Source organism: Mesocricetus auratus, unplaced genomic scaffold, assembly GCF_017639785.1.
Source record: "Mesocricetus auratus isolate SY011 unplaced genomic scaffold, BCM_Maur_2.0 Super-Scaffold_100676, whole genome shotgun sequence".
In the NCBI taxonomy this organism is placed as follows: Eukaryota; Metazoa; Chordata; class Mammalia; order Rodentia; family Cricetidae; genus Mesocricetus; species Mesocricetus auratus.
Genome location: NW_024429266.1, coordinates 101528597 through 101545554, shown reverse-complemented (window position 1 = coordinate 101545554; position 16958 = coordinate 101528597). Strand labels below are relative to the sequence as shown.

The 16958-nt window shown below is 38.4% G+C and overlaps 1 protein-coding gene across 2 annotated transcripts in view; it reads left to right on the top strand.

Moving 5' to 3' along the window:
- The window catches only part of LOC101822608 (vomeronasal type-2 receptor 116-like), a 70864-nt gene extending 64366 nt beyond the window's left edge, over positions 1–6498 (top strand). The window contains exons 1-6 of one of the 2 annotated variants that reach the window (XM_040738285.1): positions 307–339; positions 552–830; positions 1176–1982; positions 2792–3019; positions 4342–4465; positions 5570–6498. In XM_040738285.1, the coding sequence (XP_040594219.1) occupies positions 313–339; positions 552–830; positions 1176–1982; positions 2792–3019; positions 4342–4465; positions 5570–6498 (2394 nt within the window). In that variant the 5' untranslated portion in view covers positions 307–312. Of the gene's footprint in view, positions 1–306; positions 340–538; positions 831–1175; positions 1983–2791; positions 3020–4341; positions 4466–5569 lie in introns of those variants that run through there. The other variant, XM_005083360.1, reaches the window with a different exon arrangement.
- Positions 6499–16958: the final 10460 nt, after the last annotated feature.

Sequence of the window (16958 nt, the reverse complement as noted above, 5' to 3'; positions counted from 1 at the left end):
GCACAGAAGAAGAAGCAAAGAGGCTCTTTATTAAAAAGGTGGAACTATATTGTTGTTCCTTATGTAGCCTGCAGAAGCATACATAAACACACACTCACATTTACCCATGTATTTTATACATATAAAATGCACACATTCACAAATATAAAATGATGTTATAGAAATGTAAGGTATTTCCCATAAAAGTAGAATGAACTGGGTGATCAACTTTGATCAAGACAATATCTTAGTAAACTCATGGTTTAATGAAAAACCATTTGATTTTCATGGTTATATAGGACACTAGGAGATTTAAGGACCCCTTACTGATTCATGGAGATAATTTCACACAACTATAAGGCAAACCAAATCCTTTTGAAGACATTGAGAGATCCACATTCAGAACTTTACCTCATCTTAATGACATAAAACTAAATTCTAATTCCAATCATGGAGTTTGGGACACGCAAGCACTCAAACTGTCAAAGCCATAACCTTAAGTTTACTCAGATATGTGATAATTGTCTTCTTCCTAAGTATTGTTTTACCTTACATACAGGCTTAAATTGAAGAACTACCAATGTATCTTGGCCATGCTGTTTGCCATTGAGGAGATCAACAGCAATCCTCATCTTTTACCCAACACATCTCTGGGATTTGAAGTCCATAATGTTCCCTTTGGTGAAAGATTCACTTTAGAAAATCTTTTATATTGGCTCACAGGACGTATATCTTTCATCCCTAATTACACCTGTGCAAAGGAGAGAAAGTCAGCTGCTGTACTTACAGGGATATCGTGGACAATATCTGAACACTTAGGGACACTGCTGAATGTCTACAAATTCCCACAGGTGAGGGAGAGTGGTGTTAGATAGTGTAAACTCAACTCACCAATTGTGACATTTCAAGAGGCTGGAAAAGAAAATTAAGTAGATCTAAATCACTCATCACTGAAAGAGTCAGAATGCACACACGTGGTGATAGATCTACATTACTGCAGTGTCAAATACAGGGAATAGGCAGAACACTGTTGAGCTTCTTAGCATAGTCAAAAATGGATACAAATCTCTCAGGAATTGATGTCTGACTTCAAAATTAGGAGGAATAGATCTTTGTCCTAACAGTTTCTGTTTTTTTAGATTGAATTGAATGCTATGACAATATTATTATTCTTTCTGATTGTGTTTTCCCTTCAGCTTACATTTGGGCCATTTGATAGTGTCTTGAATGAACAAGGCCGGTTTCCTTCTCTGTACCAGGTGGCCAACATGGACACATCTCTGTCACTGGGCATAGTTTCTTTGATGCTTTATTTCCAGTGGACCTGGGTGGGACTCCTTATTGCAGATGACCACAAAGCTACTCAAATTCTATCCAACCTAAGAAAAGATATGGATAAAAAGGGAATATGTATGGCATTTGTGGAAATGATTCACATCAGCAGGGGCTCATTTCTGACAAACTCCTGGAAAAATCAGCTGCAGATTATGGGATCATCAGCAAATGTGATTATCATTTATGGAGACACTGATTCTTTATTGAGTTTAATAGCAATTGTAAATAGGGGGTTCCTTATGTGGAAAGTCTGGGTTCTAAACTCAAAATGGGATGTTTCCACTCTTGATAAATATTTCCTCTTAGATTTATTGCATGGGACTTTAATCTTTTCACACCATCATGAGGAGATTGTAAATTTTACAGATTTTATTCAAGCAGCCAGCCCTTCCAAATTCCCGGAAGACATTTATCTTCACCTATTGTGGCAAATGTTCTTCAACTGCTCATTTTCAGGGAAGTATTGCAAAATTGTGGATAACTGTCAGCGCAATGCCTCTTTGGCATTCTTGCCTGGAAACATATTTGACATGGCCATAAGTGAAGAGAGTTACAATGTGTACAATGCTGTGTATGCAGTTGCCCACAGTCTCCACGAGATGACTCACAATCAAGTACAAACTCAATACCATGGGAAAGGGAAGGACATAGTGTTCTTCCCCTGGCAGGTAATGTAACTTACGTAGTATTGTAATATCAACAATGTGACACTCCAGGGTTTTATAAATACACTAAAACTAGCAATACATAATTTAGAATATTTTGTCAAGGAATCCACATCAGAGATTGGATCTGTATTATGGCCTAGCAACCAATAGAGAATCAAGGTAGCTCTGTGTCTGCTGAAGGGGGTGTTTATGTGAAGAAGAAAATCTCTTTTAAGTTATTATAATTTAATTAGAAGAACCTCACAATCTTCACATGATAAATGCTCAATATAAAAATTCATAAATCCAAAATTTCATATATCCACAGACAGTTGTCTTGTCAAAATGGTATGTGCTAAAATCATATTATTTCATATATGTGACTATGTTAAGTAAATTATCACTTATAATTACTCTAAATAAGGATCATGATTTAAAAATGTAATTATGATTCAAATATTTTAAATAAACAAAAATAACTATAATTTAAGAACAAAGAAACATTTGTTTCATACAGAAAAACTCTAGTGCATTAAAATTTTTCTTGGATACGTCGATCTTTTCCAAGAAGTTTGGTTTTGTCTCAGTGCAAATTCATCATTAAGGAGTGCTTGATTTTAAATTTTCTCAATAAAATGAGTAATATTTTAGAAACATAATGATGTTTCCACTTGCCTACTCTTACATTTGCTGACCATCATTGATACTTATGTTAAAAAATTGCTTTTAGCATCAGGGATGAAAGCCAGTGGGCAGCTATCACTAAATCTGGCTTTGTTGTACTTCTCTGGGACTGATTTATCATAGAGTTATGCATGCATTTCTTTTAGCTTCACCCGTTTCTGAAGAACACACAGCTGACCAGTCCTGCTGGAGACCATGTGGTTCTCAACTGGAAAAAGAAATCAGATGCAGAGTATGACATTTTAAACTTTTGGAATTTTCCAAAAGGTCTTGCACTAAATGTGAAAGTAGGAACATTTTTCCCAAAGGCTCTACACGGGCAACAATTTTCTTTATCTGATCACATGATACAGTGGGCCACAGGATTTACAGAGGTGTGTTTCATCTCATTTTAATGCTTTCATCTGTATACAAATAACAAAACTGTTTCTGAGTGTCATGACCTTTATTGCTCTTTTGATACCTATCTATATCTACAAAATGAAAATCAATAGAAAGAACTTTCTGTCTGATTCTTATTAGACCTATTTGTTTTCAAATGTGCTCATTTATTTCATGTTATCAATTTCAGTATGCTGTCCCAGATAATTTTATGTCAATTTGATGCAATCCAGAGTCAGTTAGGAAAATGGAATCTCAATTGAGAAATATTTGACAGTGAGAAGGCTTTTGTGTGACTGGTTAGGATGAGGGGGTCTATAACATTGTTGGTGATGATACCACTGGGCTGGTGGTTGCTGAAACTAATCAGCTCACCTGAACAAGCCATTTGGTCTCTTCATCAACTCCTGCACCAAGGTTCCTGCCTTGAGGTCCTGCCCTGACTTCTCTGGATGATGGAAGGCAAACTGTAAGATGAATGAATACTTAACTTTCCACATTTATTTTTCTCATATTTGTATCAGAGAAATAGAAAACCTAATGAAGACACTATGCTTTCAACTATTGTACAAATCACATGAGAGAATGCTTGTTTGGTTTCTTTCTTAGAAAATTTGGGTCCATGGTCAGTTGGCCTTTTATGTGTAAGCCTCTGATAAGACAGAGCTCCATGATATGATTTTATACAGGCCTTAATTAATTGTTTTGCTGCAGCAAAAATATTGCCTAGCATAGCAATATAGACCAATTTTTCATTTCTGATTTGGAGAGAATATTCAATTACTGTTGTAAGGCCATGGTCAGGAGGCAGAGACTAATGAATGCTCCTGTTCATATTCTTTCTTCCTTTTCCTTCTTTCTGGGACCATGGCCAATAAACTGGTGCCATCTATTTTAGGGAGGGCCTTCCTATATCTTAATAGATCATAATCTAGAAAATCTATCATACTAATTCTCAAAGATATTTTTCCACAGTGATTGTGAACCTTTGGCAAGATTAATGACCTCCATGAGGGAAAGTCCTATTTTCCTTAGTAGCCAGAGCCAAGAAGCAGGGTGGATTCAAAGTCTGATAAAGCCCTTCTAGAACATACTAGCAAGAACCTAAATTTTTCCTTCTTTCCTTAACCTCATAATATTTTCACAATTTCCCAACACCATCTTCTGAGGGTCAAGCATTGAACATATGGACCTATGTATTATATACTCTAGTAGCAAAAGTATAATTATCTTTATTTCTAGATATTAAAATTGGAAAACTAATTGTTTCATATTTAAAATGCTATCTATTGGAGATTATTTTCATTATTCTCAGATTCCTCAGTCTGTATGCAGTGAGAGCTGTTATCCTGGATTCAGGAAAACCTTAATAGAAGGCAGTGCTACCTGCTGCTTTGACTGCTCTCCTTGTTCAGAGAATGAGATTTCCAATGAGACAGGTAACTGTCAGTCATGAAGATATTGTTCCCAACTCTCCACATCTGCAGTCGCTAAGCAAATAGAAATCATCTCTAAGTGAACTTCAGAGACAATCTTCTTCTTTCTAGCTGCTAGTAAATCACAGGTTACAGTTTATTGTGTTTGCCCCTGAACTACCATAGTCTTGATACAGAAATCCATACTTGCTTTATGGTCTTGATCCATGTTAGCCATAGATGCCTACAGGAAATCAGTCTTCCCACACAAGAGTAGTATACTTAATTGCACAATGGACTTGAACACACACAACACTTGGTAGCAAATACTCATGAATTTTTCCTCTATTTTCCTCCATCCCTTTATTTGCACAACAAACAATATGTTATATAATAAAATCAAGATCATGTGATTTCCTTAAGGGGTAAAAAATACTAAAGAATCCACATTTGGAATAGAGTAGTATATTTTATGGAAGCTGTCCTCAGAAGACAGATATAAGAATGAGTATTTGCATAATTATTAATGATGGAAATGATAGTTATATCATGTACGAAATTTGATGATGAATCTTATTTACATGATATAATCTTTCAAACCTCAATGAATGTGATACAGTCTTTATCATTAATATTCACAGAGTTTAGAAACCTTATTAATGTATTTGTTTTCTGCAAAACATATGAATTTAATAATAATGTTTTGACTACTAATTGAATGTTCAAAACATGGCACATAAGGAGTTTATTTAAGTGGAATGAAAACATCAGGTATGGTATCAAGCACCTATAGTCACAGTAACTCTGAACACATAAGTGCGAGGACCATCCTTTTAAGGGTAGTATGAGAAAAATAGAAAAACACTGGGTCAAAATAATTTCAGGGAACAAAAAGACAAAAAATATGTAGTAACAATAGAGGTGAAATTATTAGGACTGTTTAATTTGTGGTACCATAAAATAGAAGGAATATATGAGATTAGTGTTATTCTCTGGAAAATGCTACTATATTTGTACATAAAACAAAAGGAATTGTTTAAGTAAACACTATAATTAGCTGATGCTGCAAAGTGAATTAGGACTAAGGGGAACCCTGAGGATGCACTCATAACCATTCTTTTCTCGCAGATATAGATCACTGTGTGAAGTGTCCAGAAAGCCACTATGCAAACACAGAGAAAAATCGTTGCCTCGAGAAGACAGTAATTTTTCTAGCCTATGAAGATTCCTTGGGGAAGGCACTCACCTCCATGTCTCTCAGCTTCTCCTTGCTCACTGCTGTGGTCCTTGGGGTATTTCTGAGGCACAGAGACACTCCCATTGTGAAAGCCAATAACCAGTCACTCAGTTACATCCTGCTCATCACTCTCATCTTCTGCTTCCTCTGTCCCTTGCTCTTCATTGGCCGTCCCCACACAACTGCCTGTATCCTGCAGCAGAACACATTTGGGCTTCTGATCACTGTAGCTCTTTCTACCGTGTTGGCCAAAACCATTACTGTAGTTATGGCCTTCAGGGTCACTGCTCTGGGAGGTATTATGAGGTGGTTAGTGATATCAAAGATTTCTAACAAAATTATTCCCCTTTGCACCATGATCCAAATTCTTATCTCAGTAATATGGCTGACAACCTCTCCTCCTTTTCTTGACACAGATGCTCACTTTGAACATGGATGCATCATCATAATGTGCAATAAAGGCTCAACTATTGCCTTCCACTGTGTCCTAGGATACCTGGGATTCCTGGCCCTAGGGAGCTACACTATGGCTTTCTTGTCCAGGAATTTGCCGGATACGTTCAATGAAGCCAAGTACTTGGCTTTCAGCATGCTGGTGTTCTGCAGTGTCTGGGTCACCTTCCTTCCTGTCTACCACAGCACCAAGGGGAAGGTCATGGTGGCTATGGAAGTCTTCTCTATTTTGGCTTCCAGTGCAGGAATCCTAGGCCTTATCTTTGTCCCTAAGTGCTACATAATATTATTAAGGCCAGATATGAATTCCATTGATCACATAAAGGGAAAAACAGATTCTAGGAGAAAAATTTCTCTTGAAATTTAGCTCATATGTTTCATTGATTAAATGGAAATCTTGAATGTTGTTCTGCACCATTTGGACAGTTACATTCAGATTATGATGGACTAGGTTATTGTTTCTTTAGTTTTTTCAGTCTCATTTTACTTCATAGTCATCAATGTTTTTTCATTTTAAAATATATGTTGTATTTCTGTGTCCTTTTTTATATAAATACTATTACTTTTCTGTAACAACAAATTTGGTTATAAAAGGCAAATTTGTACTTATATCAACTTGAATTTTTCACATTTTCCTGATTTGATTCTAATAATTATTCAATTAACCTATCAATCAGTGGTGACAAACAGGTTCCAGGATTATAAATATCATCTTTAAAGTTTCCAAAAACATTTTATGTCTTTGTCTTCAAATACACGATACGTGTGTCAATATTCATTTCTAAGACCTTAAGAGAGTTCATTAATTTATAATGACTGCATTTGGTGTGTTCTTTTATTATGGGTAAGTCTAAATTGCTTCAATTTAATAAATTTTGATTGAGACTATCTATACCAAGTATATGGATATGATCTGCATATTAAAATACTATTAACTTGGGACTTCATTTATAATCTAGTGTCAAATGACAGGCTAACAGATACACAATGTTACAGTTGATTAACTATAGACACTGTGTAAACTCCACTGAAATACATCAAATTTGTGGATGTATTCAAGACTTCTGCCTCTATGCTCATTTCTCTTTCTTACCATAAACATATAAACAGACATGAGTCATTCCACACAGTTCATCAGCTTAGAGAAATTGATAAATATTCTTTTAATTCACAGAATATATTGAGGAAGGCCTTCAAATGTATTACTATTGATTTCCATAATTATTACCATTTTGTAAAAAATTATTTATAATTTAACTAGTTATTTCTTTCCTCAATCCTTATTCGTGAAGTCTGTTTGTAATCTGAACATAACACCAGGGAAAACCTTCTGTTGCTTGTGGCAAGTAATGTGAAGCAATTACAAATGATTCTAAGAATCCAGGAGCCCTGACCAATTGCTATGTCTTAATTTTCTTAGGTTCCCAACTGCCCTGTAACCTTGACAATGAGCAGATTACAGTATTTTGTTACAATCAAAATTATTCATGTTTCGATTCAACAATGGTGTCTCTCAAGTCATTTATGCCCATATATGTTGTTGGCCATTATGAGCAATATGGGATACAACCTGGAAGCTTATGCCCCAAAAAGTATGGAAAAGTGGGCATCCCCTACCAAGCAAAAAGTTTTGAATGCCTATTAATTGGCACTAGAAGTGCAAACCTGAGTATATTTAAGATCTACATTGGATGAAATCCATCACAGATTCTATTTTAATACTGGAAAATTGCACATTCTGCAAGTAGGCCTTTAGGCCAAGCCCTATCTAGAGTGACAGAAAATCAAAGTATAAATACTTTACTTTAGTGTGAAGTATTATCTGCTAGTCTTGGGGCCACATCTTGCAGGAAATATTGAGACTCAGATTTTTCCAACCTACTTAAACTATAGTGATTAAACCAATTGAAACATGGGATGATGCTGAAATGTACAATGCTAAGTGGTAAAGAAATGTGGTACATCAATGTTACTAGCTACATTCAAAACAGAATTTTTGCCATTGAAAACACAAAAGAATATACAAGGTGTCCAGTTATAGGGAGGCCAAGTAAAGAAAAAGTAGTCAATGAACCCTGTTAAGAGTGGTGTGAAAGTAGGTGAGGACATTCCCCACGGAGTCTGCAGACGCAAGAAATGTTACCCACTTCTCTAGGCAGATGCTTTTCTCTGTGTTTGCATAGTGTGAATGGTGGAGTTTCCCAAGAACTGTCCACTGACTTCAGTTAATAAGATTATCATCATTCATGGTTTGCCCTAAGGAAGACAAAAGAAGAAAAAGATAGCAGAATTGTTAGATCATTATAGGATAGGAAAATGTTGTAAAGGATTTATAAAGAATACAAAATTTGAAGCAAATACAGTCTTCCAAGTAATGATGCAAAATGTTGCAATTCAATAGTAGTGAGGAATTGTGCCCTCAGAAAGGAGTATACCATTTGATAGCAGACATTTGAGAAAACTAGTCATGTGACATCAGATACAGTCTGAGAAGCCTAAGTTCAAATCAAAACAGAATCATACTTTCTCTGGAATATTCTGTCATGTATATGTTTTGTAGGCTTGGGACTCAGGTTCCAGGATATGGAACCAATGGAAGATACTGTAGCTAAACAGTAATGCATGCCAACACACTCAGCATTAGATGAGCAGACAATATATAATTTTAAAAACCTGTGAATGAGGGTTGCTAATATACCCTTAACTATGTGGAACCTGCCACAAGCCTTCTGCCTGTGCCATTTGTAAGTACATCATTAGCAAACTCCTCAGTAGGTCTACTCAGCTAAATTGCAAAGGTAGCTGGTGACCACTGATGACTGCAGAACCCTCATTTCACGAATGTGTATAAGTTGGGAAAGGAAAACCAAATACAATGACTTTTCATTTGCCTTAAAATTTTAAAGAGGTTTGATGCATTGAGAGAATTTCCTTCTTTAACATTTTTCATTAGTATAATTTTTACATTTCAATCCCAGTTCCCCCTGCCTCCTCTCCCATCATTCTCCCCTACTTCCTCCCCACCTCACAACTGCTCCTCTGAGAGGGTGAGGCCTCTCCTAGGAAGTCTACTGTCTGTCACATAATCACATTGAGGCAGGACCACAGCACCTCCCAAACCCCCAAAGTCATACGTGTAGACTGAACAAGGTATCTGTCCATATAGAATGGGCTACACTAAGTCAGTTTGTGCATTAGAATTAGATCTTGGACCTACTGACCGTGTCCTAATATATTTCCCCAGCCGCACCATTGTCACTTAATTCGTTATTCCCCAGGTTCCTCATTTGTCAGACCTGAGTCAGTGATCTCTCAGCAGATTCTGTGGGTTTACCCATCACAGCCTTAACTCCTTTGGTCATATTATTGTTCCTTCCTCACTTTGATTGTACTCCAGGAGCTTGGCCCAATGGTTACTTGTGGATTTCTGCATCTGCTTCCATCTACTTTTGGAAGAGGGTTCTAGCTTCTCTGGGGTTGCGGATTATATGTGGTTATCTTTTGCTTTATGACTGGTATTCACTTATGAGTGAGTACATACTATATTTGTCTCTCTAGCTTTGGGCTATCTCACTTAGGATGTTTTCTTCTAGTTCTTTCCATTCACCTGTGAATTTTAGGATGTCATTTTTTCTTACAGCTGAGTAGGAATCTATTATGTAAATATACCACATTTTATTTTTCCATTCTTGAGGGGCATCTAGGTTGCTTCCAAGTTCTGGCTATTACAAATAATGTTGCTATGAACATAGTTGAGCAATTGTCTTGTGGTGTGAATGTGCCATCTTTGGGTATATGCCCAAAAGTGGTATTGCAGGGTTTTGAGGTAGGTTGATTCCTAGTTTTCTCAGAAATCTCCGTGCTGATTTCCACAGTGGTTGGATGAGTTTGCACTCCCACTAGAAATGGAGGAGTGTTCCCTTTTCTCCACATCCTCTCCATCATAATCTGTCATTGGTGATTTTTATCTCAGCCATTCTGATTGGTATAAGATGGTATCTCAGAGTTGTTTTGATTTGCAGTTCCTTGATGACAAAGGATGTTGAACATTTTCTAAAGAGTCTTTCCAGCATTTGAGATTGTTCTGTTGATAAGTCTCTGTTTAGATCTGTACCCCACTTTTAACTGGATTATTTTGTAGTTTGATGTATAGTTTCTTGAGTTCTTTGTATATTTTGGATCTCAACCCTCTGTCAGATTGGAGGCTGGTGAAGATCTTTTCCCATTCTGTAGGGATGTTGTCTTGTTAATCATATACTTTGCTTTATAGAAGATTCTTGGTTTCAAGAGGTCCCATTTATTAAGTATTGTTCTCAGTGTCTGTGCTACTGGTGTTCTATTTAGGAAGTTGTTTCCTGTGCCTATGCATTCAAGGGTATACCCCACTTTCTCTTTTATGAGGTTCAGTGTAGATGGATTTATATTGAGGCCATTGGTCCATTTTGGCTTGAGTTTTGTGCATGGCAATAGATGTGAATCTATTTTCATTCTTCTACATGTTGACAGCCAGTTATACCAGCACAATTTGTTGAATATAGTTTCTTTTTCCACTGTATGATTTTCACTTCTTTGTCAAAAATTGGGTATTCATGGGTATCTGGGTTGATATCAGGGTCTTTGATTCAATTCCATACCTTCCTGTTTTATTCCAATAGAAAGTTGTTTTCATTTCTATAATTCTGTAATAGAGCATAAAGTCAGGAATAGTTATGCTTCCAGAAGTTCCTTTATTGTATAGTATTGTTTTGGCTATCCTGGGTTTTTTGCTTTTCCATATGAAGTTGAGTATTGTTCTTTCCAGGACTAAAGAACTGTGCTGGGAATTTGGTGGGGATTGCATTGAATCTGTAGATAACTTTTGGTAGGATTGCCATTTTACTATGTTGATCCTACCTATCTAAGACCATGGGAGACCCTTCAATTTTCTGATATCATCTTTCATTTCTTTCTTTAAAGACTTGAAGCTCTTGTCATATAGGTCTTTCAATTGTTAATTAGAATTACCCCAAGATATTTTATATTTGTGGCTATTGTAAGGGGGTCATTTCTCTGATTTCTTTCTCAGCCCATGCATCATCTGTATATAGGAGGACTACTGATTTTTCTAGTTAATCTTGTATCCTGATGCAATACTGAAGGTATTTATGAGTTGTAGGAATTCCCTGGTAAAATTTTTGTAGTCACTTTTATAAACTATCATATCATCCACAAATAGCAAGAGTTTGCCTTCTTCCTCTCCAGTTTGTATCTACTTGATCTCCTTTTGATGTCTTATTTCTATAGCTAGACTTTTGAGTACTATATTGAATAGATAAGGAGAGAGTAGGCAGCCTTGTCTCGTGACTGATTTCAGTGAGATCACTTGGAGTTTCTCTCCATTATAGTTTTGATGTTGGCTTTTGGGCTATTGTATATTGTCTTTATTATGTTTACGTATGTTCCTTATATCCCTATTCTCTCCAAGACCTGTATCATGAATGTGTGTTGAATTTTGTTGAAGGCTTTTTCAACATCTAGTGAGATGATTATGTGGTTTTTCCTTCAGTTTGTTTATATGGTAGATTACATTAATGGATTTTTGTATGTTGAACCGTTCCTGTATCTCTGGGATTAAACCTACTTTGTCATGGTGGATGATTTCTCTGATTTGTTCTTGGATTTGGTTTGCCAGTATTTTATTGAGTTGGCCATTTTCTTGGTTTCTTACTGGCTATCTCTGATTTAAGTATTTACTCCATAATTTTTAATCTAAGTATTTCTCTTATTCCTATGGCAGTTACATGATGTCTCTCTGTGTTTCTTCTTCCCATAATCCTCCTTGACGCCTAGTCCCACCTATCTTGCTTCCCTATTGGCCAACAGTGCTTTATTGACATATACACAGGACTTCCCCATCATCTCTTCTTTTCTATCTAAATAAAAAGAAAGGATTTAACTTTAATATAGTCAAATTATATATAACAGAACAGTTATTGTGGAAACAACAGACCTTGGTTGGAGGCCCACTTCCCCATCAGCCTTGGAGCAGGCAGCGGTAAGACAATGTTTACTAAAAACATGTTAACTAAAAACATGTTTACTGAAAACAATCCGGTGTCCATAAGAAATGTTTACCAGAGCAATAAGTTCCTGAAAAGGGCTTGCCCACGGGAATGCCCTGACCTTGACCTTTTCCAAAGACTAACCGTCTCTTCCTGACCCACCCACCACCGCTTCTGGTGTCAGAGCAGAACCAGCCAGGGGTAAGGAAGGGAACAGAAGCTTTTCTTGAGGGAAGCCTTTCTTGGGAAGTTTTCTTGAGCCTTCTGGGGGCCTGCTTAAAGTTTTTTTTGCATCCCCAGTGGGTCTCTGTGTCATCAGTCCCAATACCTTCTGCATATTCTCAGATACAAGCTGCTCAGCACAGCAAGCATGGCAATTGGAGGTCCCACCGAGATCATGAAAGCGAGGTAAGTGGACGGGGTTGTCCCTTTTGCCAGCAGGGATGGTTGGGGAGAACAAGAAAAGAAATGATGGGGAATAGTTCTGGGAAGCTTGAATTACAGTATCAAGTAAAAAATTACTTGAAGGACAGGGGACTACAGTCAAGTCTAAAACCCTAGAAGGTTTTCTAAAATCGATTGAACGGGCGAGTCCATGGTTTGTTACTGGGGGAAGTTTAAATATCCCAGATTGGGAGGAGGTTCACCGTGATCTTCATCAACTTTTACGAAAAGAGAGGTCTGATTCCTTGCCCTCACCCACATTCTCCTTATGGAGATTAGTGAGGGGTGCACTTTTGACAGATAAGGTTCATCACCACCAGGTAGTTCAGGCCACAAAAGAGGCTTTTTCAGAGTTACAAGAGACTGAGACTCAAGCCTCCCTGAGTTCAGGGTCAGAGAGTGAGGATGAATCATCTGAAGAGACCCTGCCTGAAACTAGAGGTTCCATTGTTAATGAGGATGAGGAGGAGTCTCTTAGCGACAACAACAGCAACAACAACAACAACAACAAAAACGGGTAGAGATCTCGGGGTGCGACCCAAAAAGAAGGACTCTGGTCAGAATCAGTTATATCCTTCTCTGTCAGACCTAGAAAATGAAAGTAGCTCAGACTCTGACTCATCAGTGTCTGAGAAGGAATAACTTGGTGAGATTGCGGCCCTTCCAAAAGCACTAAAAAAGACTCGAATTAAGAAAAGACAGGACAGGGAAAGAAACCCTCCTCCAAACTCTGAAAAAAGGGACTCCTCCTATGATATGACCCAATCCTTCTTGGACCTTCAGAGAAGACCCAAAGGAGGGGTCCAATACTGCCTGGTGGTGGCTCCAGTAATAGAAGCTCCAGACCCGAACAATTCCGGGCAGGTCATTCGGCGTCATGACATAAATCAACTTAAAGAGGCAACTCTAAGTTATGGAGTGCAAGCTCCCTTTACACTTTCCTTAATGGAATCTTTTGTGTCTCTTAACTTGACACCTAGTGATTGGCAACAGCTTTGCTGAGCGGTCCTCTCTGGGGAAGATTATTTGATTTGGAGAGGTGAGTTTCAAGAAAAATGCAGCCAGACAGCTCAAAGAAATGCACAGGCTGGACAGACCCAGGGATATGTGGAGATGCTTACTGGGAGCGGTCAATATGTCTGCATTCAACAACAAATGTGATATGACATCACAGTCTATGCCCAAGTGGCAGCAGCGGCCCAAGGTGCTTGGAAAGCATTGCCTTCCAAGGAAGGAGGGGATCACCTGTCCAAAGTCCTTCAAGGACCCTCCGAACCTTTTCAAGACTTCGTAGACTGCCTCAGTCAGGTAGCAGAAAGAATATTTGGGGACATTGGGCCTGCGATGCCAGTCATCAAGCAGATGGCTTTTGAAAATGCAAATAAGTACTGTAAGGAAGCCCTTCGCCCCTATCGCAACAAAAGTTTAAATGACTATATCCGGATCTGTAGAGACATTGATGGTAACTTCATCCAGGGCTAAGTGTTAGCTGCTGCTATTCATCCCCAAGTTGGAAAGTAAGACCTAATCAGAGAGGGAGAAAAACATGTTTCAGCTGGGGTAGGGAGGGACACTTCCATAGAGAGTACCCTCAAAATAGTACTACCGGTCTCAAGAGACCTGGTTTATGTCCCCATTGCCGAAGGGGATATCATTGGGCCAATGACTGCCACTCTAAAACTGACCAGGAGGGCAATTTCCTTCCTGCTAATAATAATCAGGGAAGCTGGAAGGGCCCCGCCCCAGGGCCCCAAAACCAACGTGTACAGGGCAATGACCCCTGCTCCAGGCAGTGGCAGGAGTTGTTTTCTCCCCCAGAGCAACCCCTTCATATCTCAGACCTCCTTAGAGCCACCTCAGGGAGTGCAGGATTGGACCTTGGCAATCCTAACACCCAAAATGGGGATCCAGGCCCTCCCTACTGGGGTGCATGGACCATTGCCCCCAGGCACGGTCGGACTACTCTTGGGACAGTCCAGTACTATCCTTCGAGGCATCCAGGTAAACTATGGTGTTATAGACCAAGATAGGGAGGGAGAGATTAAAATAATGACATCAATGGCCAGTGAGGTTGTTACCATCCCAGCTGGAGAATGGATTACTCAATTACTCTTCCTCCCTACAGCTCCTTGTGAGGCTCAAAAAATTAAAGAGAAAAGGGGCAACCAAGGTTTTGGAAGTACTAGCCCAGCAGTATTTTGGGTAGCGACCATGGCGAATTGCCCCCAACTTACGTTAAAGATAGAAGGCAAGTCCTTCAAGGGCAATTCAGATTCTGGGGAGGATGTTTCTGTCCTATCAGACAAATTCTGGCCCCCTGCCTGGCCTAAACAGGAAGGGACTGTGACCCTCCAGGGAATAGGACAGGCTGTGCCACAAAAAATCCTCGGAACTCTAAAGTGGCAAGACTCTGAGGGCCACACAGGGCTTTTTCAACCATATATTTTGTCTGGCCTCCCTACTAACTTCTGGGGATGAGACCTCCTGCAAGAAATGGGAGTGTTCCTCGCCACTCAGGCACCCAAGTCAAAAAGCAGGGCCCCCTGGTTGATGCAAGTGATGGGCTGGAGTCCAGGGAGGGGACTAGGTAAACTAGAACAGGGAGAGGTTTGCCCAGTGGATACCAGAGCTCCAGGGGATAGGAAGGGTTTTGGTAATTTTTGATGAGGGTCACTGTTGCACTACCAGCCCCCATACCCATCACATGGCTATCAGATGATCCAGTATGGGTGGGACAGTGGCCCTTACCAGCGGAAAAATTTCGGGAGGCTTTTGTTGAGTATTTTGGCATCAATGTTCATGAGGGACATTGGTTTGCAGTTTTCTTTCTTAGATGTATCTTTGGGTACCATGGTAATTGTAGCCAGTTAAAAGAGTTTGGCAACGTCCCTTCTGCTTCTATTGTGTGGAAAGTTTTAGGAGTACTGGTATTAGCTCTTCTTTGAATTTCTGGTAGAATTCTGTACTGAAACCATCTGGGTCTGGGCTTTTTTTGGGGGGTTGGGAGGCTTTTGATGACTACTTCTATTTCATTAGGTGTTGTAGGTCTATTTAAATTGCTTATCTGTTCTTGATTTAATTTTGGTAAGTGATATCTATCCAAAAAATGTTCATTTCCTTTAAAAAATTTAATTTTGTGGAGTACAGGTTTTCAAAGTATGACCTGAAGATTCTCTGGATTTTCTCAGTGTCCATTTTTATTTCCTCCTTTTCATTTCTGATTTTATTAATTAGCATGCTCTCTATGTGTCTTTTGGTTAGTTTGGATAAAGAGTTGTCTATCTTGCTGATTTTCTCAAAGAACCAATGCTTTGCTTCATTGATTCTTTGTATTGTTTTCCTGGTTTCTAGTTTATTGATTTCAGCCCTCAATTTGATTATTTCTGACATCTACTCCTCCTGTATGAATTTGAGTCTTTTTGTTCTAGAGCTTTCAGTTGTGCTGTTAATTCTCTAGTGTGGCTATTCCCAGTTTCTTCATTTGGGCACATATTTCTCTTAGCACTGCTTTCAAAGTGTCCCATAATTCATTCTCATTACATTCCAGGAAGTCTTTAATTTCTTTTTTTTATTTCTTCCTTAACCCAGGAATGATGCAATTGCACATTGTTCAATTTCCATGAGTTTGTAGAGTTTCTCGGATTTGTGTTGTTGTTCAATTCTAACTTTAAAGCATGGTGGTCTGATAAGATACATGGAGTTATTCCAATTTTTTTATCTGTGGAGGTTTGCTATGTTGCTAAATATGTGGTCGATTTTAGAGAAGTTTCCATGTGGATCTGAGAAGAAGGTATATTCTTTTGTGCTTGGATGGAATGTTCTATAGATGTCTGTTAATACCAATTGGGTCATAACTTCTGTTAGTTGTTTTATTTCTGTTACGTTTCTGTCTTGTCGTCCTGTCTCATGGTGAGAGTGGAGTGTTTAAGTCTCCTACTATAAGCATGTGCGGTTTTATGTATGATTTGAGTTTTAGTAATGCTTGTTTTATGAATGTTGGTACCTTTGTGTTTAGGACATAGATGTACAGAATTGAGACTTCATCTTGGTGGACTTTTCCTGTGATGAATATGAAATGCCCTTCTTCATCTCTTTTGAGTATTTTAGTTTGAAGTCTAATTTGTTAAATATTAGGATATACCGGCTTGTTTCTTTGGTCCATTTGATCAGAAAATCTTTTCCCAACCTCTTACTCTGAGGTAATGTCTGTCTTTGACGTTGAAATGTGTTTCTTGTATGCAGCAGGAGGATGGATTCTGTCTTCGCATCCATTCTGTTAGCCTATGTTTTTTTCTAGGCAAGTTGAGACCAATGACATTGAGGAATATTAATGACCATTGAC